General features: G+C 40.0%; 1 protein-coding gene across 3 annotated transcripts in view; it reads right to left on the reverse strand.

Annotated features, from left to right (window-relative positions):
- LOC124721537 (run domain Beclin-1-interacting and cysteine-rich domain-containing protein) overlaps positions 1-25,291 on the reverse strand; it is a 161,434-nt gene that overhangs the window by 57,584 nt on the left and 78,559 nt on the right. For all 3 annotated transcript variants that reach the window (XM_047246564.1, XM_047246565.1, XM_047246566.1), the window contains exons 4-5: positions 19,134-19,252; positions 665-884 (exon numbers count right to left, since the gene is read on the reverse strand). In XM_047246564.1, coding sequence (XP_047102520.1) covers positions 665-884; positions 19,134-19,252 — 339 coding nt within the window. The remainder of the gene's footprint in view (positions 1-664; positions 885-19,133; positions 19,253-25,291) is intronic.

Here is a 25,291-nt window from a genome sequence, read left to right on the forward strand (position 1 = left end):
CTATTACGTCAGTTGGGACTGACATATAATCATTTTATAACTCCTCTCTGTCTTCGTGTTTTATAGTTTTGACTTGGGCACATGTGACCCCAGTCGTTTTTTGTGCCCTAAAGCAAAACAAAACCAAACAAATCAGATCTGTGACACATCAGCACCTGTTCTGCTTTAAAGAGTGGGTAAGCCTCAGACTTCAACATTCTGTGATTAGGCATGGACTTCTAAAAGCTTATTGCCTAATTATTTCAATGAGTTTCCATAAGATGCTCATGGCAGTAGCACACAAACAGCTTCACTGTTTTTGAGATGCACGTTCCCAGGTTTCTCTGTCAAAGTCACTTATGTCAGTGGATTTCCCCTATTGCAGCCTGTATTGTCACCAGAATGATTCTGATACCCCAATTCTTCTCTACTCTGCTTATATACTTATATTACCATGTTAAATTCCTGCAATACCACCAGACAGCATTCAATCTTGCTGTAGTCAGTTGTTGTAATGTTTTGGCTCATCAGTGTATGTAACAGGAATTGTGCACTGTACTTTCAAAACTGAACCCATACAATGATGTTTTTCACAAAGAGAAGCTACACTTGAGCCACTATTGGACAGTTACAATATTGCAATAGGTAATATGATTATGGAACCAGAATGAGAGAACTTGCTCACCTGAAGCTGAGTCATTTCTTCTATTGCCAAATACAGCCGTGGATTCAGAACTTTCAGATCCAAAAGAGGATGATGCTGCACATCAGCCAAGAATGCAGCAGATTTTACAGAAACAGGATATCTTCGAAAATCCCAATTATGTATTACCCTCGCTGGAATGATCCATTCTTCGCCTACATGACATTCAGAACAGAAGTATCCACCACTGAAGGAGCAAACCCTGGAAAAAATGATGTGAACGAGAATTTCTTTCAAAAAAGATGAGAAGAAAAACCAAGTGCAATTAAATGACAGAAATCATTGACAAATATCAAGATGTCAAAATTACAATATGAATTACCTGTAAAGACCACTAATTTCTAGAAATAAAATAGTTTAACCAGAAAGGGAATGTGGAATTGCTAGAAATTAAAATGTCAGACAAACATTTTTATACACCCACAAGGGGTGGAAGTGTAAATTTACAAGTATAGGAGTACAATGGCAAACAGCAAAATCAGCTCATCATGGTACAAATGACAGCCATTATATAACAGCCAGGGTGAGAAATGGAATTGTCTTTTACTAGAATCCTCATAGAGCGTGCAGCACTGTGGATAAAAGTAAACAATTACAATATCAGAGGAAGATAACATTTTACTGCAGGAAAGCTGCACATATCCAGACATGCTCTCAAAATGTGCAGGTTGCCATTAAGTTAGATACACGATCTGGTCTGGGTAGTCATCAACCTACACCGATTATAGATGATAACTTGCACAATATTCATTAGACCTCTACATCCTATACACTATGATACTGCTACAGGTGGCATGCTCTGTTGGTGAGAGGTTCAATGATCTGAAAAGCCACAGAGGTGTAGACATATGCCAGTGATAAAGTGCGTGGTCTGGCTACAAAACTTCTCCTGGAATTTTTCCATACAATGAGACACATTTGACTGCTTTCTGTCACATACATAGCACTATGTTGTCACTGCCTCTTATATCAGTCCTAAAGGGTGTGGGTGAGGTAAGAGGTGGAGCACTACAGGTCATACATATCACAAATAAGCTTCTTACAATGGAAAGTCCAGGTAAAATATCAACAATATTATGAAAAACACACATTGCTACACATCGTACAGATGAAACACTGAATTGCAGACAGGCACAACAGAAAGACAGCTGTAAGTTGAGCTTTCAGCCAAAGCCTTCTTCAGAAAGGAAACACACACATTCTCACAAGCAAGCACACCCCATTCACACACGACTGCTATCTCTGGCCAGAATTCAACTGTGTCAAACTAAAGCAGCAATCTGGAATGGAGTGGAAGAGGGGAGGGATAGCAGGGTACAGGTGTGGAGGGAGAGAAGTGGGCACTGCCTGTTGGAGCATGCTGGGACTAGGTGGTGGCAAAACAAGGCCGTTGGGCACAGTGTCAGGAGGCTATGGGGGAGGGAAGAGGGAAACAGGGAGTGGTAAAGCAGAGGAGCAGAGAGGTGGAAAGTCTGGTGGGTGCATTGACAGAGAGCGGTGCACAATGAGAGTGAAGGGACGTTAATTGGGAGGGGGGTGATAGATCGAGTGGAGAGGGTGGGGGCAGAAACTGTTGGGTGGAAGATATGGGTTACAGTAGGTTACCATAGGTTGAGGCTGGGCTGATTTTGAGTGCAGAGAATGTGTTGCAAGTATAACTCCAATCCACACTGTTCAGATAAGTGGTGGTAAAAGTGGAAGATCCAGATGGCCAGGGTTGTGGAGCGGCCATTGAAATCAAACCTGTTATGTTCAGCTACATGTTGTGCCACAGGGTGGTCCACTCTACTCTTGGCCACAGTTTGGTAGTGGTTGTACATCCTGGTGGACAGCTGGTCATGCCAATGTAAAAAGCTGAGTAATGATTACAGCAGAGCTGGTGTATGACATGGCTGCTTCCACAGGTGGTCCAGCCTCTGATGGGGTAGGACAAGCCTGTGATAGGACTGGAATAGGAAGTGCTGGGAGAGTTGATTGGGCAGGTCTTGAACATGGGTCTTCCACAGGGATATGATCCCTGTGGCAAGGGGTTGGGACTGGGTGGCCAGACTGCAGAGGAGAGATTTTTTTGTGTGGAAGGGAAGGCAGCTATCAAAAGGGAGGTGTGGTTAGTGGGTTTAATATGGACGGATATGTGGGTGGAACCACTGATGTGTAATAGTCTTTTTGTTGTGCCTGTCTGCAACTCAATGTGTCATCTTTACAGTGAGTAGCAATCTACCCTTTTCACAAATAAACTTCTTTCTACCTTGTTCACTCAGTTCTCAGTTTCTGTGAACTAAACTATTTTCTGCCACTTTTTGCAATGTAGGGATTGAGACACTCACACATACACCATTGATTATGAGAGTTCTTCAAGTGTTCATGGACATTTGATAGGGCTTCACAGAAGGAAACTGCATTTGCAGATCTGTGAATGGGAGAAAGGAGGAAGATTAGGGTTTCATGCCTCACTGATGATGAGAATATTAGAGACATTAAACAAATTTTATTTGAAAAAGAATGGGGAAGGAAACTGGCAGCGATCTTAAACAAGCACTATAATTTGCTTTAAGTCACATACATGCAAGTTCATTTTCAGTGGATATATAAATCATTATGAAATTGTCCAATAATTTACAAATACCCTGAATTAAAGGAAGATTAGGGTTTCACATACCATCTTGTATTAACTATGATGACGTAACAGACAGACTATCCTTTGATGAATGCAGAAGTACAGCTTAAGGACAATGGACACTTAGCACAATAAATACAACATGACTGATGTGTCAAAAGACATCACTGTCATTACAGTATATCAAATGGAAAATAGAGAAGGAAGGAAGGAAGGAAGGAAGGAAGGAAGGAAGGACAGAAGGAGGGACGGAAGAAAGGTAGGAAAGAAGATTAAGGTGTAAGATCTTATCGATAATGAGGCCATTCGAGGCAGAAGAGGAGCTCAGACTAAGGAAGGATGTGGTAGGAAATCAACCATCTCATCATTTGCCTTCAAGAAATTTAGGGTAACCATGGAAAACCTAAATCTGTATAGCTGCTGACTTGCAAATGCAATGATTAAAAAAGTGAAGCAGTATGGTACCGTTGGCTGGAAGACCCTGAAGGTGGCTTCAGCTGCCATAATGGACAAATTTTTCTGTCCCACACATACAATGGCACCTTTCCTTCACAAAGTGAGAGAATTGTGCACATAAGTATATCTGGTAAGTGCAGGTGACTGCACTATTTGTGTTGGATGATGATGAGAAAAGGCAGAGGGTGAAACCCAGTGCTGGCAGATAGCCTACTCCTCTCGAATAGCACCAAGAGGGCTGCTGAACTTAACATCCCCATCTGATGGATGGATCACCATCAACTGTACCATGTGCCCTTGCTTCATGAGAGACTGAGGAGAGGTTCTGGAATTTAATCCAGGACATGGGTGCAAAGACTGGTTGACACTAACTTTATGCCACCATCCCTCCTCCCTTTTACCATAAGGCAAAGGGAAAACAGCCAACAGTGTAGGACATAGCCAAGTATTTACCCATTCGAGTACTGACCACTATCAATGTTGCTTAACTGCACTGATCTGATGAGAACTGGTGTATTCAATAGGCAAGACCATTGGATAATACAATGATTAAAAGGGAAGAAGCAAGAAAAACATGTTACAAGCTGAAATGAGGATTAGATAAGGTCCAGCATACAACAGTGAAAAAAAAAGAATTAACTGCAAACAAAATAATGAGCAACAACAACAACAACAACAACAACAATAATAATAATAATAATAATAATAATAATAATAATAATTGCTACTGAAAGTGTTTGGAGACAATTTGCCAAATCTGTCACAAAGTGGTCAACAGCATGAAATATGCAGTAGAGTTACATCAATATGTCCTTAGAATTATGTCAAAAGTTTTCAGTCTTACAAGCAAAAGTATGGAAGATTGCTGACTTCCCATCAAAATTAAATGAAACATTATCATATTTCATACACAATTGCATTGCCAGCTATGTTAAAATTTGTCCAGTGGTATAGTTGACCTGAGCTTTGAGTCACTAACTGTACTTTGGTAAGTCTTTCATTGGCAGACAGTCAACCTTTATGAAGTGATAAAAAACGCAGAATATTTGACAAGAAGCTTCGGTACACGTGATACTTTGATTGTAATAGGGGGTTCTAACGACATAGACAAACCTCTCGATCTAATGTTGAAGCATGTGGTAGAACCATTGGAACCAATACTCGCTCTAAGTCACAAAATGAATATCATTATCCATCCTATACCCAGGAGATATGATGTTCAAAATTTAAATAGTAAAATTAACACTGCAAACCTCCACCTGATACAGGCTCTGAATTTAGCTAAACACGCGTACAAAAAAAGAATTGCTGTGAACTTTGAAATAGAGAGACTAGCCAGAAACAACTTCACAACACATGGCTTACACTTAAACAAATGTGGCAAGGAGATTATCTGCAATAGACTGGCATTCCTGACAACTATGGGTGACAATAAGAAACCAAAAGTCAGAAACCATAAACAGACGCTAATAAGCAATTGGATAAAGACAAACAAGATGGGAAATAAAAAGAGTAATAGTGGCCATACTGTGCAAACTACACTAGACAAATGGGTCACGAAGTCACAGAGATGAAACACAAACCCCCTGACCCCTCAAAAAGGTCAGGAACCTGAAAGGATCAATAATGTGATGGTGAACATTATCAAGACATCCCTCCAAAACGTCAATGTGATGCCTCAACAGTGTGAAGTGCATGTGGATACTTTTCAGGCCCACCTGGAAGATGAGATGGCTGCCAAGGACAACCAACAGAACCAGCACAACTGCTCAGAAGTCAACATACCTGGAATACAGCACAATTTAAACTAAAGGTCAGTGACACAGTAAATATGACTTCGAGCCCCCCTGAGTAAACCCCACTCAGACCTGAAAATCTATTATCACAATGTCCAATCCTTGAGCAACAAAACTGATGACTTAAGCATTTTGCTGACCAGTGAACTCAGTGATATCTCAGTAGTATGCCTAGCAGAGCACTGGCTCTGCACTGATATGGTTAAGCTAATCTCACTACCCAACTTCAAATTGTGTGAACACTACTCCAGATCAAATGATGGACATGGTGGGGTTGCCATCTTCATCAAACAGCACATTGAATATAGCCCACTTCCTACCCTAAAGTAAATAGGAACAGATAAGATCTTTGAATGTGCAGCCATAAAGCTTGCAGATCTAAATCTAATTGTAGCTACAATCTACCGTCCCCCCTCCAGTAGTATTAATGATTTTCTGTTACAAATGGACTTGTTTCTATCCAAAATAAGTCAGTGGAAACAGGAGGTGATTATATGTGGTGACTTTAATATAGACTTTCTCACCCACAACAGAAACAGGGAATCATTGATTAACATTGCAAAAACTTATAATCTGCATGGCCTTGTAAACGAGCCCACTAGAATAACACCCACATCCAAGACAGCTCTAGATCAAATTTTTGCAAATAGAAATAAACTTAACCCAACTCTAGAAGTATACAATGCAGGATTCAGTGACCACCAAGCTGTCATTCTAAAGGTTGATGTTAGCAAAGATACCTCAAACCCAGTCCCACCTAAAACTTTACGAAGGTTTTTCACCCAAGAGAACTTGAACAAGCTAAATGCCCTCCTTAGTAAAGAAAAGTGGACAGAGATGTACACAGTCAATGATGTCAACATGAAATTCAACATATTTCTTGACAAAATGATCCACCACTTTGAAGAGGCCTTTCCACAAAAACCAGTAAGAATAAATAATAACAGAAACAAGAGTTGGATTACACCAGCTATAAAAATCTCTTGCAAACATAAGAGAATACTCCACATGTTATGTAAACAAAGTAGTGACTCCCACCAACTAACAGAATACTATAAAAACTACACATGTATCCTAAGAAGAGTGGTAAGACAAGCAAAAAGGATGCAGAATGATGAGTACATCGACAAATCTGGCAATAAAGTAAAAGCAATGTGGAATATCATAAAAAGGGAAAGAGGGGAAATGAAAGCTTCACATACGAACATAGAAATCAAACTCCACAATGAATCTATATCTAATCCCGAAGTTGTGGTGAACTCATTCAACAATTTCTTTACAAGCATAGCTGAAAAACTGGTCCAAAATAATCCTAACACAAATTACCAACCAGCAAACCAAAAATATCACACATGTGCAGAGTCAATTTTCATTACCAAAGTCACTGAAAAAGATGTTGCAAAAGCCCTCAGAGAGTTAAAAAAGTTATATTCAGCTGGAATTGATGGTATCCCAGCAGCTGCAATCAAAAATTGTGTACACACAATTGCTCAACCATTAACTCACCTCTGTGACTGTTCTTTCCAGGCAGGTATCTTCCCTGAAGCTCTGAAACTTTCTAAAGTAATTCCTGTCTTCAAAAAAGGTGATAATAAAGATATGAATAACTACAGGCCTATCTCAATCTCATCCTGCTTTTCTAAAGTTTTTGAAAAAATAATGTCCAAAAAAAATGGTGGACTTCATTGAAAAAAAAAAAAAAAAAAAAAAAAAAAAAAAAAAAAAAAAAAAAAAAAAAAAAAAAAAGATTTACTAAGTTTAGCTCAACACGGGTTCAGAAGCAACAAATCTACTGAAACTGCAGTATATGACTGCATAAATATGCTTTTAGAACTGTTAGATAAAAAACAACCCATAACAGGCATATTTCTGGATCTGTCAAAGGCTTTTGACACTGTTGACCACAAGATATTACTGGAAAAAATTAGAACACTACGGTATCAGAGGATTTGCAAACAACTGGATTGCTACATTCATAACCAATCGGATGCAGAGAGTCAGCATGAAATATACTAATAGACAAAGCAACTCAATAACTGAAATACTATCAAGTAATAAAACTGTAAAGCAAGGTGTTCCACAGGGCTCAGTATTGGGACCCCTACTTTTCCTCCTGTATATTAATGACTTGGGCCTGAATGTTGATGCACACAAAATAATAATATTTGCTGATGACACAACTGTACTCCTCAAAGGGGAGAATACAGAGGCTGTGCAAAAAGCTGTGAACTTGGCTACTGATCAACTCAGCAACTGGGCAAAAATCAACAGATTAACTATCAACACCAAAAAGACAGCTTCCATGAACTTCCGCACAACACAAAATGCAAATTCCTCTCAGCCATCTGTCACTATAAATAACCAGTCAATAGATACCAACACTGTTTTCAAATTCCTAGGTCTGTGGGTTCAAGATAACCTGAAATGGAATACACATACAGGAAAGGTAAATGCCAGGATTTGTACTGGCTGTTATGCATTGAGTGTACTGAAAACATGTGCTAGCTTGCAAACATTAACCAGTGCATACTACACTAATATACAAGCCCACCTAAAATATGGTGTAATATTCTGGGGAAATGCTTCAACTGCTCTGAGTACATTCAGAATCCAGAAGAGAGCAATGAGGATTATTACTGGGAGCAAACCCAGAGACTCCTGCAAACCCATCTTCAGAAAGTTGGAAATCCTTACACTGCCTTGCCTCTACATTCTTGAGACTCTAAAATTCTTCAGAAAACACATAGTGCCAACTGACCCCAGAGTCGTAAAAAATAATGAAATACATGAACACAACACCAGGAAAAATGCAAACCTGCATGTTATACATACAAACACTCAACTGTGTAAAAAGGGAGTTTTCCACATGGGCCTCCAACTGTTCAACAATCTTCCCACTAGTATTAAGTCCATCGAAGACAGCATAAAATTTAGCAAAGCCGTGAAGTCATATTTGTTGTGTCACTGTTTTTACTCGGTAAATGAATACTTAGAACAGTAATCTTGCTGTTTGTGTTAAATTGAAAACATTGAGCAATATAATACATTAGGATACTATAGGCTTACGTTAATACATGTTAAAAATATTAAATGATATTTTCCGACATCTGCAACACACTGTGTACCATCAGATCACATGGAATAAATAAATATCAAGGGTAGTTACAAAGTTTAAATTATCACCATAAAAAAATAAAGTTACATAATTAGCTTTTTACAAAATTATTTAGGCTTTTTCAGCCACTTGCTGACAGACTGCCTGTTAGCTTCTGTCTCGGGTTCTTCGGCCGACATTCAATTGATGATTTTTCTGACTTTTCGCCAGCAAAAGTGGCTGGCATGGTCAAGGTTTCACCCTCCACTGTGGGTGGCTCATTGGAATTGAGCTCACAGCTGCAGCTTACACACGCCTGTCAGGCCAACATATGACGGCTTTTTCCTGGTCATTAACACTGAGGTTTTGCACTTGCTACTTGCAATGGTCATTCACTGCAGCATGGGTACCAAGGATACACTCACATTGAAACTTTTCTCTTTCTTGTCATATTTGAGGATCTCTAGAGCTTCTCTGAACAAGTGTGCTTGGTAGCCCTCCTCCACAGCAAGGACTCCTGTGCTGGCAAATTTATTATGTGATTGGTCTCACATAGTACCATGGGTGATTTCTCCACCTGTTCCCATCTGCAGTACACCTCAACTCATTATGCTCAGACAGTCACATATTCTGCTTCTTTAGGTTACAAAATTTCATGATTATCCCCCCACCCCTTCCCCATATTCTCCTGACTTTGCACCCAGTGGCTTCTTCCTCAGTCCTCAGATAGAGAAAGCATTGTGTGGCATGCATTTCTACAATGACAATGAGATAAATTTTGAGGTAGAATGTTTCCTGAAAGGCCCAAATGCAGATGTCTCCAATCAATATCTCCATCAAGTGACCCATTGTTGGGAAATACGTGTCACGTTGTAGGGTAAATATGCAGAGAAGGACTAACACCATAACCAAGCTTCATGGTCACAACTTGATTGTTTTCATGGCGGCAATTAAAACTTTATGACTATCTCGTGTACACTGTTATTCATGAGAGCAAACAGCTCAATGGTTAACGGTCAATATACGAACAGCATGGAGTGTAGGTCACTTCATCACCCGCAGTCCCATACTTGGCACACAATTAATGCAGCAATTATCACAATAGATAAATCTTGTGAGGGTCATTCCATAAGTCATGGTAACTATGGTATCTCATGTGAGTGTATGGCAATGCTGTAATCACAGTAAATACATTTGGAAGTCTGTGGCAAACATTACCAAAAGCAACTGACAGTTTGTGACTGCATGCGAAGATGGCTTGGTATTGGTGCCTGAAATATTCAGTGTGAGGTTGATTGTGCTACAAGATGGATCCTCCCCATCCACCCTACTCACCAGACCTCAATCTTTAACCTCATTCCACAACTAAGGAAATCCTTGTGTGGGACGTACTATGCAAACAGAGTGAATGTCTTCCTGGCATTTCGGCAACAGGTGGCGCACACTGATGGCAGTGCCAATGACATTCAACGACTTCCCCACTGCTGGAAATGCTGTATGCACTGTGGGACTATTTCGACACACAAAAGTTGATTTTGATTCATTCTTGTACCATTTGTACTTGTGCGCAATAAATTTACATAGAGTTCCAATGCATGTATTCCATTTCAACCTCTGCCGTGACATTCTGTACTGGAACCCTAATTTATGTCAGCATTCAGATACACACTGCCGTACTACTTCAATGCACATCGTTGAAGTTTCATGTTGTCGCATTATCACAAGATATACCATAGTTGTCACGACTTATGGAATGACCTTTGTACATATCCCCTTGAGCATAAGTTACTGTTTTTGGAAGGCTAACCATACATCTTATACCATCTTGCTTCACTATTATTGTCCCCTATACTTCCAGCAAGACACACACACACACACACACACACACACACACACACACACACACACACACACAAAAATCTTATAACAGCTTCCTACCAAGTCCAAGTGCTCCACTCCTATCCCTCCAACTTTTACCACTAATTCATACATTATATTTTAAGAGATGCTGTTTAGCGTTAGGAGACTACAACCATTAGCCAATGAATAAGAGATACATGCTGTGTTACAGACAGATAACTCCAGTCAAAAGTGAATGGAATAATTTCTCATGACAATGACTGAGACACTGTCAGACCTAATACTGGAAGTTTAGCAAGAGATAGGCGGGATACGCTATGTCAATGCATTTTGTGGCCAGATTATAGGTGCCTGACAAACATGACATCCCATTTCTGAGGTCTTGCATACAATGACATTTTCATGTGACACAGAGTCAAGGTTGTAATTTGAATGTCTTGACTCAGGGAAAACAGAAGCCACCAGAGTCAGCATCTGCGACCAACAATGGGTGAGTAATAGAGTTTGCCATCAATTATTACAAACTGTGATAGTAGACAGAATGGTCACTGCGCATCAAATAGCTCACCAACTCAATGTTGGCCAACAACTGATGAGCAGCCATATAATTCAGAATCCAACATATTAGGAACACCAGCAATTGCAATGAATTAGTCATAAAATATTATATAGAACAGTCTTGATCGCATAAAAGCACTTTTATTCATTAGTGGTGACTGGTTTTAACCTGATGTGGATCATCTTCGGACTATAATCTGTAATTAAGAGTACAAAAGAAAAGAGTGAAACATTTAATGTAATAAACATTAATGCCCAGTGATGACGTATAGAGATGATGGCATGGGGCAGGTACTGTAGATGCCACCCACTGATGTCGACTGCTGACTATGTGGCGGTGTCATGGAGTTAAATAGCAGAAGTCCCACCCCTATCCTGCCGCCCTATGTCATCTTTAGCCAATTCTTTCTTTCTTTCACTGGTGCTATGTCCCACACTGACGCAGGGTTGGCATTGTTAGGAACGGATTTGGCAAGGTTAGTATGAAGGGGTGGCCGGATGCCCTTCCTTCTGCCACCCCGTACCCCCGGGGTGGAATTCGTGTACTCCAGCTGTCTGTGTTTAGTGTAATTCATGGAATAGTGCGAATGTGTTCAGATGTCGGTGAGTCGTGTAACTGAGGCGGAACGTGGGGACCAGCCCAGTATTCAACTAGTGGGATGTGGAAAACCACCTAAAAACCACATCCAGGGTGGCCGGCACACCGGCCCTCGTCATTAATCGGCTGGGCGGATTCGATCTGGATCCGGCGCGCCTACCATAGTCCAGGAAGAAGCGCGTTAGCGCTCTTGGCTATCTTGGCGGGTTGTCATCGTTAGCCAGTGGGGTACAACATAAGTGATACATGTTATACTTCATGAGTATAAACCATAATACTATACTGGGTATTATTGTAAGTTATAGTTACGTAACAATTTATATGCTCTACAGTTAAAATTTTATATAATATAATGTTAAAAAATATAATTGACCACCAACTGGCATCATGTTATTAGATTGACTTATGTGGGATTTTATGTACATCAAAGGTTGGCTGTAGGACACTGCTCGTTACCTAGTGACATGGACACCTTATCAACAGTGATCAAAGATGCTACACCACTGACATACTGTAATCAGGAGTGCATAGTTTCACGGCGAGAGAGGATACATCATACTAGAAAGCAGTTGGATGCAAATGGACGTGAGCTAATCGCCGTCCACTTGTGATTGTCGGAGTCACTCTCAGATTTGGACTGGGAAAGGATTGATGCAGCCACAGTAGCACAACAAATGTCATCTCAGCGGGCAACCACAGAAAGGCAGAAAGGGAAATTCGGCTGGATTTAACAGCAACAGCATGGAGCAGAGTGGAAAACAACAGAACGCGTCATTATCAACATGACGACCAGAAACATCGATGCGGGTGCCATGTCGGCTCTCAGGATGGGGCTTAATTATGCACCCCCTTTTCTGAAATAATGAGTGGCATGGAACGAGCAGTTCACAAGATGCCCAGTGAAACTGCAGAAGACATTTGCTGAGAAATGAGCCGCATTCTTTCTAAATCCAAGCCACCAACTTCGAACATGACAAGAGCTGAGCATAATGATCTTCGGGAACTCTGCAACGATCCACACCTCAAAGTCCTGCCAGCTGACAAGGGCAATGCAGCCATCATTATTTGGTTGATGCGGGAGGAGGAGACATCAAAAACTGTCAAAGGACCCAAATTCAAGAATAATGAGGAAGACATCAGAGATTCTCAAGAGGTCTTCGCTGGAAGAGAATGTCATCAAAAATCTCTTCCCTTTCCCTCAAGCAACTTGACCACCTACATTGTGTGGCCTTCCAAAGGTTCACAAGAAGAACACTCCTCTACGCCCCATTGTGAACACCATTGCATAGCCGACTTACAGGCTCACGAAACATCTTGCCAACCTCCTTATCCCACACGTTGGTCACTGTGTGCACCACATCAAGAATACAGTTGACTACATCAGTCTTGGAGAAGGGGATATTATGGTCAGCTTTGATGTAGTGTCATTGTTCATGCGCGTTCCCATTAAAGACTCTATAGATCTGTCTCCCAGTTATTTGACGACAGTGTTGTGGATTTATTCAAGCACTCTCTGGCATCATCACATTTGTTGTATGATGGAGAATATATCAACCAGACAGACAGTGTTGGGATGGGAAGCCCATTAGCTCCAGTTGCAGCCAATCTGTTCATGGAGTACTTTGAAAACATCACCCTGGATACGGCTCCTGAAAAGCCTAGTTCCTTTTATCGTTATGTTGACGACACGTTCACTGTCTGGTCTCATGGACATGAAAAACTGGGAGAATTCTTGGAGCACTACAACAACATCCATGACAAAATCAAGTTCACGATGGAGACAGAGAAAGATGGTGCCTTGCCGTTCCTTGATGTCCTCGTCTGCCACAAAGCAAATGGGTGTCTCAGCCACAGCATTTACTGGAAACCCACCCACACGGGCCCATCACCATCCATCACAGGAAAGTTCTGTTCTGAGGACCTTAGTGCATTGAGCCGAAACCGTCTCTGAGTCTGAAAACTTGCCGAAGGAACTGAGCCACTTATGGAAAGTATTCAAGGAAAACAGCTACAACAACCGTCAGATTTCGCAAGCTATCTCTCCGAAAATACGTAATGAGAAAGACTACATAAGGAGTATTTGAAGAAGTTAGCATTCTTGCCGTTCTGTGGCTCATTAACAGGAAATATACGCCAGCTCCTAAAGAGGCATAAAATCAATTCGGTCTTCAGGGCTCCAGCAAAAATTTGACAACTCTTGAGGCCTGTGAAACACGACATAGGCCTCAGAATGCCAGGGGAATATAAAATACCATGTGAGTGTGGACAGTTCTGTATCGGGCAGACAGTGCATACCATTGAACAGCACTGTGTAGGACATGAGAGATGTTTTTGTCAATGGTACCCAGAGCAAACAGCAGTAGCAGAGCACACATTAGAAAACACTCATCATATTGCATTCAGCGAGACATCTATTATCACACAGACTAACAGTTTTTGGGATAGCATAATAAAAGAAGCGAACGAAATAAAAATTTGTGACAATACTCTCAATAAAGACGGCGGCCTGCAGCTAAGCACAGTGTGGGACCTGGCCATTGGAAGGTTGACACAGGCACGGCAACTGCACAACGCATAAATTACCATATATGGTGCTGGAGTGGACACCAGTGATGTCACGGAATGCAGCGCGGCTATATAAGGACAGCAGCAGCAACCAGAAGACAGTCACCACTTGGCAATGGCTGAGGATTACTCGGCCGAAAGCTCGTGGATTTCAAATCACTTGACATGGCTGGAAGCCCGAGAAACCTTTATTAATACTGTAATCAGTTTGGCCATTCATGAATGGTCTTCATATTTGTGTTGGCTGTCAGTTGTCCTACAACGCCGACCGCCATTTTATGCAGTGCCATGTACTGCAGAAAACACTTGTAATCATTGTCCAGCATTGCTAGTAACACAGCCACTCTAATAACACATATAAAATGCTGTGTAATCATTGTTTTGAACTTAATTACAAATAAATGTTTATAAACGTTTTCTGCATTGGAACTAAAATATAAAGGAAAAAGGCTTAATATACAATAGCAATTTATGTGATTTACAGTTAAAACTTTATATACCTTAAAAAATGTTACTGACTAACCTAGGGCATTCGTTAACAAATTAGTGGATTACATTCTGTGGGATTTTGTAGACACCAAAGATGGGCTGTAGCATGTCGCTGATTACCTAGTAATGTGGATGCCTTATTGATAATGACCAAAGATATTGTGCTTCTGCCATACTGCTTTTGGTTTGGCCATGTATGATCTTCATATTTGCATTGTTTGCAAGTCTTCCTTCAGTGCCAACCAACAATATTGCATCACAAATATGAAGACCATACTCGGCTGAACCGAAAGCAGTACAGCACCTTTTTTAAGCTATTGATAAGGCGTCCTTGTTGCTAGGTAATGACAGATGTCCTACAGCCCACCTTTGGTGCCCACAAACTCCCACAGCACTTAGTATATTAATGTGATAGTGAATGCCCTTGGCTGGTCAATTACATTTTTTCACATTATACTATGTAAAATTTTAACTGAACAACATATAAATTGTTATGGGTAGATTAAGCTACTTCCTCCATACTTTAGCTCCAATGTAGAAAACTTTTACAAACAGTTATATTCAAGACAACGATTACATGACACTCTGTACATATTATTACGGTTGTGGTATTGCTGGCGAAGCTGGACAATGGTTACACGGATTTTCTGCAGTACATGGCACTGAATAAAATACTGGTTGTCAGTGTTGAAGGACAACTTACATATGTAGGTCATACGTGGCCAAACTGCAGTATGGCAGCAGCGTAGCAGCTTTGATCTCTACCAATAAGGTGTCTGCTTGCTACATAAACAGCAGCATCCTATAGCCCATCTTTGGTGTGCACAAAGTTCTGCACAGGGCAGTCTAGTAATATGTTAACTGATGCCATTGGCTGGTCAATTACACTTTTTAACATTACATTATATAACATTTTAACTGCATAACATATAAATTGTTACAGCACAGGAAAAGCACGTTTCTTAAACTGCTAGTACTGGGTGACAAGTGGGGGTATTGACCTTGACTGACCATTGGCAGACAGCTCAGACAATGCAGTTTCAGTAGCTATGGAGGATTGGAGTGTAGAGCATTGTGTGTTCATGGTCGAGTAGTTCTTTAGAAACAATGATTCTGAGGTCATGGTTCAATGTCTTATCTTTCGAAAGTTTCATGTCAGACTTCAAGACACATTCCAATATTGAAACACTATATTTTGATGGGTTGCAGCATTTAGCAGTACTGGATCTGTGATGAAAAAGAAACCACCTGCTCTTCCCAGTTCAGTTTGAACTCCAGAAAACATAGACAGATGAGAACAGCAGTTCTTGCTACTCCAAAACAATCCGCTAGGCGACAGGCTGCGTCACTGGGTATGTCACATCACATCTTATTTGATGATCTCAAATTTCACCCACAAAAAGTAATGATTGTCCAGCAGCTTAGTGAAATGGATTTTGTGCAGTGCAGAGAATTTTGTGGCATGGTGGACACTATACTTACAGAAGATGCAGATGTCCCAGTACTTATGAGTGATGGAGCCTGTTTTCATGTGGATGGTTAAGCTAATTGTACAGAACTGTCAGCACGGGGTGTCAGAGAACCCACGTGAACTACACCAAAATCTCTTCCACAGCTCAAAAGTGACAGTGTGATGCAGCACCTCCAATATAGGGATTGTTGGACTTACTTTTTTGAAGAGGGAGGAACCATAGTTACTGTGACATGAGTATGCTACATCAAAATGTTAAACAACTTTCATCATTCTGAACTTGAAATGTGTCAGGTGAATATGAGAGAAATGTGGTTCCAACAGGATGGTACCACAGCTCACATGGTGACAGCATTAAAGAAAGTGGTTTGACAAATGTTCCCAGGACATGTCATTTCAAGGTATGGTGGTGTCCTTGAACCCCACACTCACCCGATCTATTGATCTGTGAGTTCTCTTTGTCACGCTACTTGCAATCAAGAGCGTGCATGAACAAGCACTGCACAATCAATGATCTCAAAATTTCCATTTGTCCAGAAATTGAAGCTGCACTGAATAAAATGTTGGAGAGAGCCATGTGTAATTTCCTGGAGAGGATCCAAATTTTTATGTCCAGCAGGAAGGACATCAGGCCTCAACGGCATTATTTTACAAACCTAATTAAGATAATTAGATTCCAAAAATGCAAAAAGTGCCATAACTGAATGCGAGATATTTTAAAAATAAAACCAGGTTTCAGTTACTCAATAGTGAAAAACATGCTTTTCCTCTGCTCCAGCCTCTATTAAGGTTTATATTATACTGTATGACATGTATTACACACATTGTATCCTATTGGCTAAAGGTGATGTAGGATGATGGGCAAGGAGCAGGGCTTCTGCTATTAAACTCCTTGACACAGCCACACAGTCAGCAGTTGGTGGTATCCACAGTTCCATTGTCTCCACACATTATCACTGGGTATAACATCACATAATTTCTGTTTAACTTAAATTTCATTACGTTACATGTTTCCTTCTATTCTACTGCACTCTAAAAAACAGAGTACGATCCAAAAGTGATCCACATCAGGTTGAAAACAGTCACCAATTATGAATAAAAGTGTTTTTATGCAATCAAGACTGTTCTATATAATATTTTATTACTATATCATTCATATTTTTGCTAAAACTTCCAAGAAGAGAGACCATTGCCAATAAATAAAACTATTCACTAACATTTTGGTCCCTTTGTCTGTGAGACATCTTCAGGGATAAAATACCACCAAACATCTCTGAAGATGTTTCTTCCAGATGGGGACAAAACGTTATTTCATAGTTTTGTGCCATCAGCTACACCTGCAAACCCAGAAATTTCAAGAGAATTAAACATCATCCATGGAACCCTTCACTGCATATCACTGAAAAGCATCACCTTGCCGTAGGGTACAGCAGCCACTACCCCACACAGCAACCACTGAACATTGCACAGCACAGGGTACAGCAATTAGCATGGGAGCAGAATCATCACCATTTAACACACAATGAATGGAAGTCATGAGTTGTTGTACATGGCAGTTCACTTTGATGACAGGGTATGTGTATGTTGGAAATCACATGAGACAATACACCCTGCCTGCCAATAAGGCACCATTCAGGCAGCCAGTGGAGGTATTCTCACATGGGCGAGGTTTACATGGGATGAAATGAGGTTCCTGATACTTTTGTCATTGCCTCTCATTAACAAAAGATAAATGGGCCTTATGTTTAAATCATTTACATTGATTTGTTTGCCTACATCACAACAGTCCACCATTCCATCACTTCTAAATTTCTTTAAAATTTGCTCTGGTCCTAGCTCTGATGGTTAGCTATGAGTTATGGACAGCATGTGAGTGTTCATGGATCAAGATGACTTGATTTCTGAGTGTCATGGAGTCCATGACATGCTATGATGCTGCTGTCAGCACGGTGAAAAGGAGTCCTACATGATATTTGGAAGTTGTTCCCATTTCAACTACAGGTGTGAGTAACATGGATCTATGACACAGGACAGGGAGGCCAGGCAACTAAACCAATGAAACCCATAAGTGTGAACTAAAGCTGTGTCAATATCAGTCATTACGTGAGACACACACTACAGCTATTCATCTCACAAAAACTATTTCAGGTGTTCAAGACCATTCTGTTGTGAAGTTCTGTTCATCTCTGGTGAATGTACTGTCTGACACACTTCACCTAGGGGGGAAAATCCAGTGTAAATAAAAATGGTTAAGGTCAAGTTAAATAAATTATCCTAACATGATAACCTACAATAATTTCTTAGCCTCAAAGGTATTAAATCAAACACTTTACACAAATGGATATCAGCTTATTGCAAATTGCAAAAACCAAGACAGTTTGAGGCAACCAATAGTAGTTTCGGTGCTAACCTCCACGATCCACCTTATAGTGCATGGCCTGCACACATTTTCAGTGGTTTATCAATAAAAGGTTAAGAAAAACAAACAGGATGCATCATAACATTGTAAAATTGATGATGGACTTAGACTCCTGTCTTCACCTGAGTGATTCATGAAAAGTAGTTATTCTTTGGAGAATAAGCTTTAGGAAGCTCTATGAGTCACTGCCAGAAATCACCAATATCACCTGCAATATATTTCATTTACTGCACTGCACATTTACTAAGTTGCAATTAGTAAATGCAAATATTGTGTAGCATTACTTTACTGTATTATACTTATAAGGAAGTGTTAAAACTTACATTGTACATATTTCATTATGTATCACACTGTTTAATTATTTTTCAATTTCACATTTTTTAAGTTATATTGCCAAATTGCAAGATGACAAAAAAGTTTACAAAATAAATGTGAGTGTCTATCAAACTTATTTTACACAGTTATCTTTTTATTCCAGTAAGAAAGATATAAGTACTTTCAGATGAGGTGGAGTGTGCTCATCCATACCTAGCTTTCCCAGCATTAATTCCAACAGCACTTCCACACCCTCTACAAGTATAATTTTGTGCATCGAGGCCAGTTTCTCTTGCAAGTTTCCCTAGCTGCTGAACGAAACACGTAAATTCCTAAAACACATGCAATGTATACATAAGAAAATCTTTGTTGGTAATTTACACACTACAATCATATATTAAAATAAATTGTAAAATGTATTTCAAAATGACTTGTCCAAATGAAGAGAGAGTCGCCTCCACTTTCTTGATAGTAGAGGAGATTTAAAGAGAAATAATGAATTAAAGCTATGTAACATCTAGAAACACCAAATTTTGCACTTGTGAAGCAGAAAATGACTTTCTACTGTGTACAACTGTATTACTTTTTCCCAATACTTCATTAACTCTTTCCAGATTCTAATGCTGAATGGCAAACAATAACAGGTTGACATACAATACTAGTAATTATAAATTATTATAGTTTAATTGCAGTTCAATATTATTCAAGGGACATTTTTAATATGCGGAATTATATTTTTCATAGCAAATTGTTTTGCAGAGTGAAACTGTTGCCAACGGAGAGGGAAAAGAAAGTTTTGACAGCATTACTAATGTGCTGCGCCTGATGGACAGCAAAGTCCACTCACAGGGGGAGAGAAAGAGAAAGAGAGAGAGAGAGAGAGAGAGAGAGAGAGAGAGAGAGAGAGAGACAGACAGACAGACAGACAGAGAGAGAGAGAGAGAAACACGGACACAAATGTCTTCTATTCAGTCAGTCCACATTACTATGACCACCTCAAAATTTGATCTCAGCAGCATATGATACATGAGAACCGCCATATCATAAGTTAGAATGATAGGTATATAAGATATGTATTTATAATGACAGTTCTACAAGCCCTGCTGCATATGAGGTTCCACAGAGCACATCCATTTGCAAGGTACTGTATTTTGCTTTCATTACAAATTCATCCTTGCACATCATACACACCAATAAATAATGAATACCTACCCTTGGTCTGACACAGTCTTTTAGTATGACAGTGAAACATGTCATATTGGTGTAAATCTCCAAGAACAGTTACAGGAAAATGATCAGGACTTTCATGTGCTTCTTTGGCCACCCAGTTCCAGGCCTTGTATGGAAATGAGAATTGGTGGGGTCCACTTTGCTAGCCACATTGATTCTGTGAATCCTCTGCTACACAGTCTCAAACAGCTACATGTAACAAATTACCAGCAAGCAACTGAATGAGTCACTACCAGTCAGTCTAGCTGTCTTCCATATTGCACAGAATGGTTACTCTTGGTAGTAGCAGGTGGTCATAATAACAGGATTAAATCACATATATAACATTTGTCTGCTAGCCCTATCCATATATAACTTTCCAAAAGATACTGAACTTCCTGAAAGTTTTGATTAGCATGTTCATCACTTTCTTTTCTTTATATTCTCTTCTTTGTGAAATGTAATACAAAATATTTTAGACGTTTTACTTACTTGTCAAATACAAACAATGCATATAATATAGCCAAGGAACACATGGGATGCAAAAATAACAATTTTGTTGAAGAGATTGCTCTCACATACACTGAAGTTAAAAGAAACATCATGTTCAATGGAAAGAAGAGTTACTCATTTTTCAAAACCAGAGGGCCATGTCACAGCTGATTTCCTCAATTTGTGTGTGTGTGTGTGTGTGTGTGTGTGTGTGTGTGTGTGTGAGAGAGAGAGAGAGAGAGAGAGAGAGAGAGAGAGAGAGAGAGATGCATAAAATAATATTGTTTACTAAACATTTAAAAAAAGATAAATTGTGAATCATCCCATATATTAACAAATAAAAAATGGACTGAAGCCTCAAAATAAAATAATATTTGCCTATGTATTTACACAAGTTGCATTTATAAATTCTAAACAGTAATTATATTTCACCAATTCAGAACAGTGATCTTACAAAATCCCTATATTGTATTAGTCTCCAGATTGTAAGAGATGACTTGGTCTTTGAACAAATTATTATTATTAATGTTATGTTCACGTTAGCACTTCACACAACATGGTGATGACTGCACATTCTATTAAATTTTGTCCAAACTCATTGTCGTCACTCATATACAGATTTCCTCATGGATTTAGGCTGTCTTCCTTGAACTACTTTGCCTCAAGATTTCTCTGTGTACTCTTTTCTTCTTCTTTCCCTACATGCTTTCACCATAGGTCTGACATATTGCCAACCCAGAAATATGGAGATATACTAGGAGTGTGGTGGCAGAGTTTGGCAGATAGTTCCAGTTTCAACTGCTGCACCTCCTGGGGTCACCACAAACATGTTGCATGAGATGGCTGTTGGCCCACAACAGAAAATAAATACTCAGTCTGGTGGTTGGATCAGCAGTTTGTATTTCATTTTTGAATCCTTTGATATGCCAATCTACAAATAACAACTGTTACCCCACTTTTCTGGGCCTGGATTTTTATATGGAACTATGTTTGAATAAACAACAACAGGAACAAAAACACCACATTCAAACACAGGATGGTTATAATTAAACTTTTGTTACTTGACCCAGTGTAGATGGAAAACTGTTTGCCATACAGGCATCCAACTTTATAAAAATGAGGTACTGACAGTGCCCCGTCAGAGGTTCAAGTCCTCCCTCAGGCGCGTGTGCGTGTGTGTGTGTGTGTGTGTGTGTGTGTGTGTGTGTGTGTGTGTGTGTGTGTGTGTGTGTGTGTGTGTATGTTTTGTCATTAGGTTAAGTTATATTACATAGTGTGTAAGCCTAGGGACAGATGACCTCAGCAGTTAATGGTCCCACAGTACGTTACCACAAATTTCCAAAGTTCTGACAGTGCACTGCAGTGTTGCTGCTCTTCATGAGTACTGGCATATTAAAGGAATATGGAGAGGTCCTCCTTATGCACTGGGGTTGAAGAACATTATTCTGAAGTTTGAATTAACTAGAGATTTTGGAGCTGCTCCTGGGAGAAGTCCATGGCCAATTACACAACAAATCTTGAAGAAATTACTGTTGTGATGGCTGAGAATGCTGGACAAAATGTGTGAACTTCAAGCAGTGTCAGGACAGCTGAACATTCCTTGGTTCACCATCTGAAATGTGCTGTGAACAATTGTTCATTAAGTTCCCCTGTATGGTGAACATGTCACTGTGTGGTGGGGCTTCACAGCATAGTTCATGACTGGTCCATTTTTCTTTGAGGAACTTGGGCCCTAAGGACTAAGGACATGCAGCATGAATGGCACATGTTATGTGATCTTCTTTGCAAACACATGATCCCTTTTCTTTGAGAGAGAAGTGCTTTGGACTCGACTGTTTTGATGCATGTTGCAGATCCACCTCACAATGCTCATGAGGACACTTGTTTACTCTGTAATACATTTGGAGAAAACTGAATCATTGATTGATCATTCCAAATTATGTGGCCACCGAGATCATCAGATTTGAACTTAAGCAATTTCTGGCTGTGGAGATACCTGAAGGACAGGGTTTATCAGTGGCACACTAACACACGTTGGAGACTGAAGATGAGCATAGTGAGGAAGGTAGCTAATATCCCACCGGAGATGTTTCAAGCAGCAGTAGAGCAATCTCTAATGTGGTTACAAGCCATTGTGGATGCAGATGGTTGTTGTATTGAGCAATATTTGTAACATGGGATGTAAATGTGGTGCACAATTAACAAATGTTACCTTGTCATTTGGAAATTAAATGTCTTTCTTTCAATGGTTTATTTGTTATTGCTCTTCCACAAGTCCTTACAAATGTTTCCATAAAGTTTCACTGTTCTATGATCACTCTTTATTTGTGGGAGCCCTCTCAAGTAGTGAAAATTTACTTAAAACCACCCTATACTATAGAAACAGCAGAGTGACCTGCTGGAGCATATAGCAGGGCAAGACAATGTCTGTCAACATCAGCACCGCTGGTGTCTACACTGGCACTGTCAGCACTTAGGTTTCTGGGATTTAATGGAACCTTGGAATACATATCTCCTATGGTTTCTGCTGTTTTTCATGGCTAGTACCATTTCTTGTTCTCATGTTCAGTCTACTTTGCTACTGTCCTCTAGCACCCACATTTACAAGTTGGGTCTACACCACGATCACTCACAGACCTCAGTAGCTTGTCATTTGATAGCTGGTGTTGCTTCACTCATTTTGAGACACAAACACATGTAGTGGCTGCTAGACAAAGTTCCAATAAGTGTCAGAAGAATTTGAAGCAGGCATATACACACATCAAAAGAAGTTTTGCATCACCTCGGTTCCGAGAGTTCCGGAACCTGTACATAAAACTGGAATAGAGATCAACGTAAACATCATTTCCACCTTTTTTATTGCTCATAAAAACCACACATTGCATGTTGTACCACCATACAGTGAGACCTTCAGAGGTGGTGGTCCAGAAAGCAGTCACAGCCAATGCAATTCTATACAGCACAATTCTACAGGTTTTCCTAGCAACAAAGGTTGACATGTGGCTGTCATCAGTCAAAGCTGCTCACAGTCGGTGTCATACATGGCACTACACTGCAAAGCGTATGTGAGTATCAAATCTCTACTCAAACTGATGATCTAACTGTTCATCGACAACATGGACGTGGATTTTTTTCAAGTGGATATCAGAGCTTCTGTATCCTTAATTAATGATGAGCATACTGGCATATTGGTTCACCAGCTTTGCAGCCAACTAAAAATTGTTTGGTAACATGTAGTAACTAGTCTATTGCTTTAAAAACACAAGTAACAGTCAATGTTATACTAATAACATTTTTTGTGGTGTTTTCACCAGTAGCAACATTCTTTTACAGACTTTGGTTTTCAAATACAAGTTTCAATTAATGTGCTAACTAATGGTATTCTGGTTAGCAACTTGGATGCTTCATGTGATGAATACTCTGATTTATTTGAATTTACACTAGGCTGTGCACAAAACTTTGAAGCAAACAATTTGATTTCTTCAGATAGTAAGTGGGTAAAAGTGACATACAAAAACAGTATTTAGATAGTGAAAGACCAAGAAAACTGTAATAAAAGTTTAAATCTAGTGCACAGCAAGTGTTCTGAAATTATTTCTGTTATGGATGGTGGAAGTACATTGAACAATATTTGCAAAATACAAGAAAAGAAAAAGTGCCCTGTGAACAGGATGGGGAGGTAGATTCTCTGTCACAGAAAAGTAAGGTATCAAATATGATTAGGATCACAATTCATCTGCCAACCTTTAGGAGTGGTGCCGAGGCATTATGGGCTGTAGTGAACCAACAAGTGAAAATAATCAATGGAAACAAAAGTATTATTCAAGCAACCTTCTTTATAACTCCCCCTGTTATTCAGACACCAACTTAATTGCCCGATCTTTGTCCCATAGAGAAAATCAAGTATTAAAAGGGACTACAGACAGTACATGCTGATGGCAGGATACGAATATGTTAGAAATCACACGAGACAATGCATATGGCTTGCCAACAAGGCACCATTCAGGCAGCTTGCAGAGGTAGCCTCAAGTGGGTTAAGTTAACACAGGCTGAAATGGTGTCCCTATTATGTATGTAGGTATGTAACTGCCTTTCATTGGCAAAAGATGAAGGAACATTAGCACAGGAGTGCAGAGAAGTTAAGGATTAAAGCTACATTAAAGTTTCCAGAATGAGATTTTCACTCTGGAGCGGAGTGTGCGCTGATATGAAACTTCCTGGCAGATTAAAACTATGTGCCCGACCGAGACTCAAACTCGGGACCTTTGCCTTTCGCGGGCAAGTGCTCTACCATCTGAGCTACTGAAGCACGACTCACACCCAGTACTCACAGCTTTACTTCTGCCAGTATCTCGTCTCCTACCTTCCAAACTTTACAGAAGCCCTCCTGCGAACCTTGCAGAACTAGCACTCCTGAAAGAAAGGATATTGCGGAGACATGGCTTAGCCACAGCCTGGGGGATGTTTCCAGAATGAGATTTTCACTCTGCAGCGGAGTGTGCGCTGATATGAAACTTCCTGGCAGATTAAAACTGTGTGCCCGACCGAGACTCGAACTCGGGACCTTTGCCTTTCGCGGGCAAGTGCTCTACCATCTGAGCTACCGAAGCACGACTCAAGCCCGGTACTCACAGCTTTACTTCTGCCAGTATCTCGTCTCCTACCTTCCA

The sequence above is a fragment of the Schistocerca piceifrons genome, chromosome X (assembly GCF_021461385.2).
Source record: "Schistocerca piceifrons isolate TAMUIC-IGC-003096 chromosome X, iqSchPice1.1, whole genome shotgun sequence".
NCBI classification, from domain to species: domain Eukaryota; kingdom Metazoa; phylum Arthropoda; class Insecta; order Orthoptera; family Acrididae; genus Schistocerca; species Schistocerca piceifrons.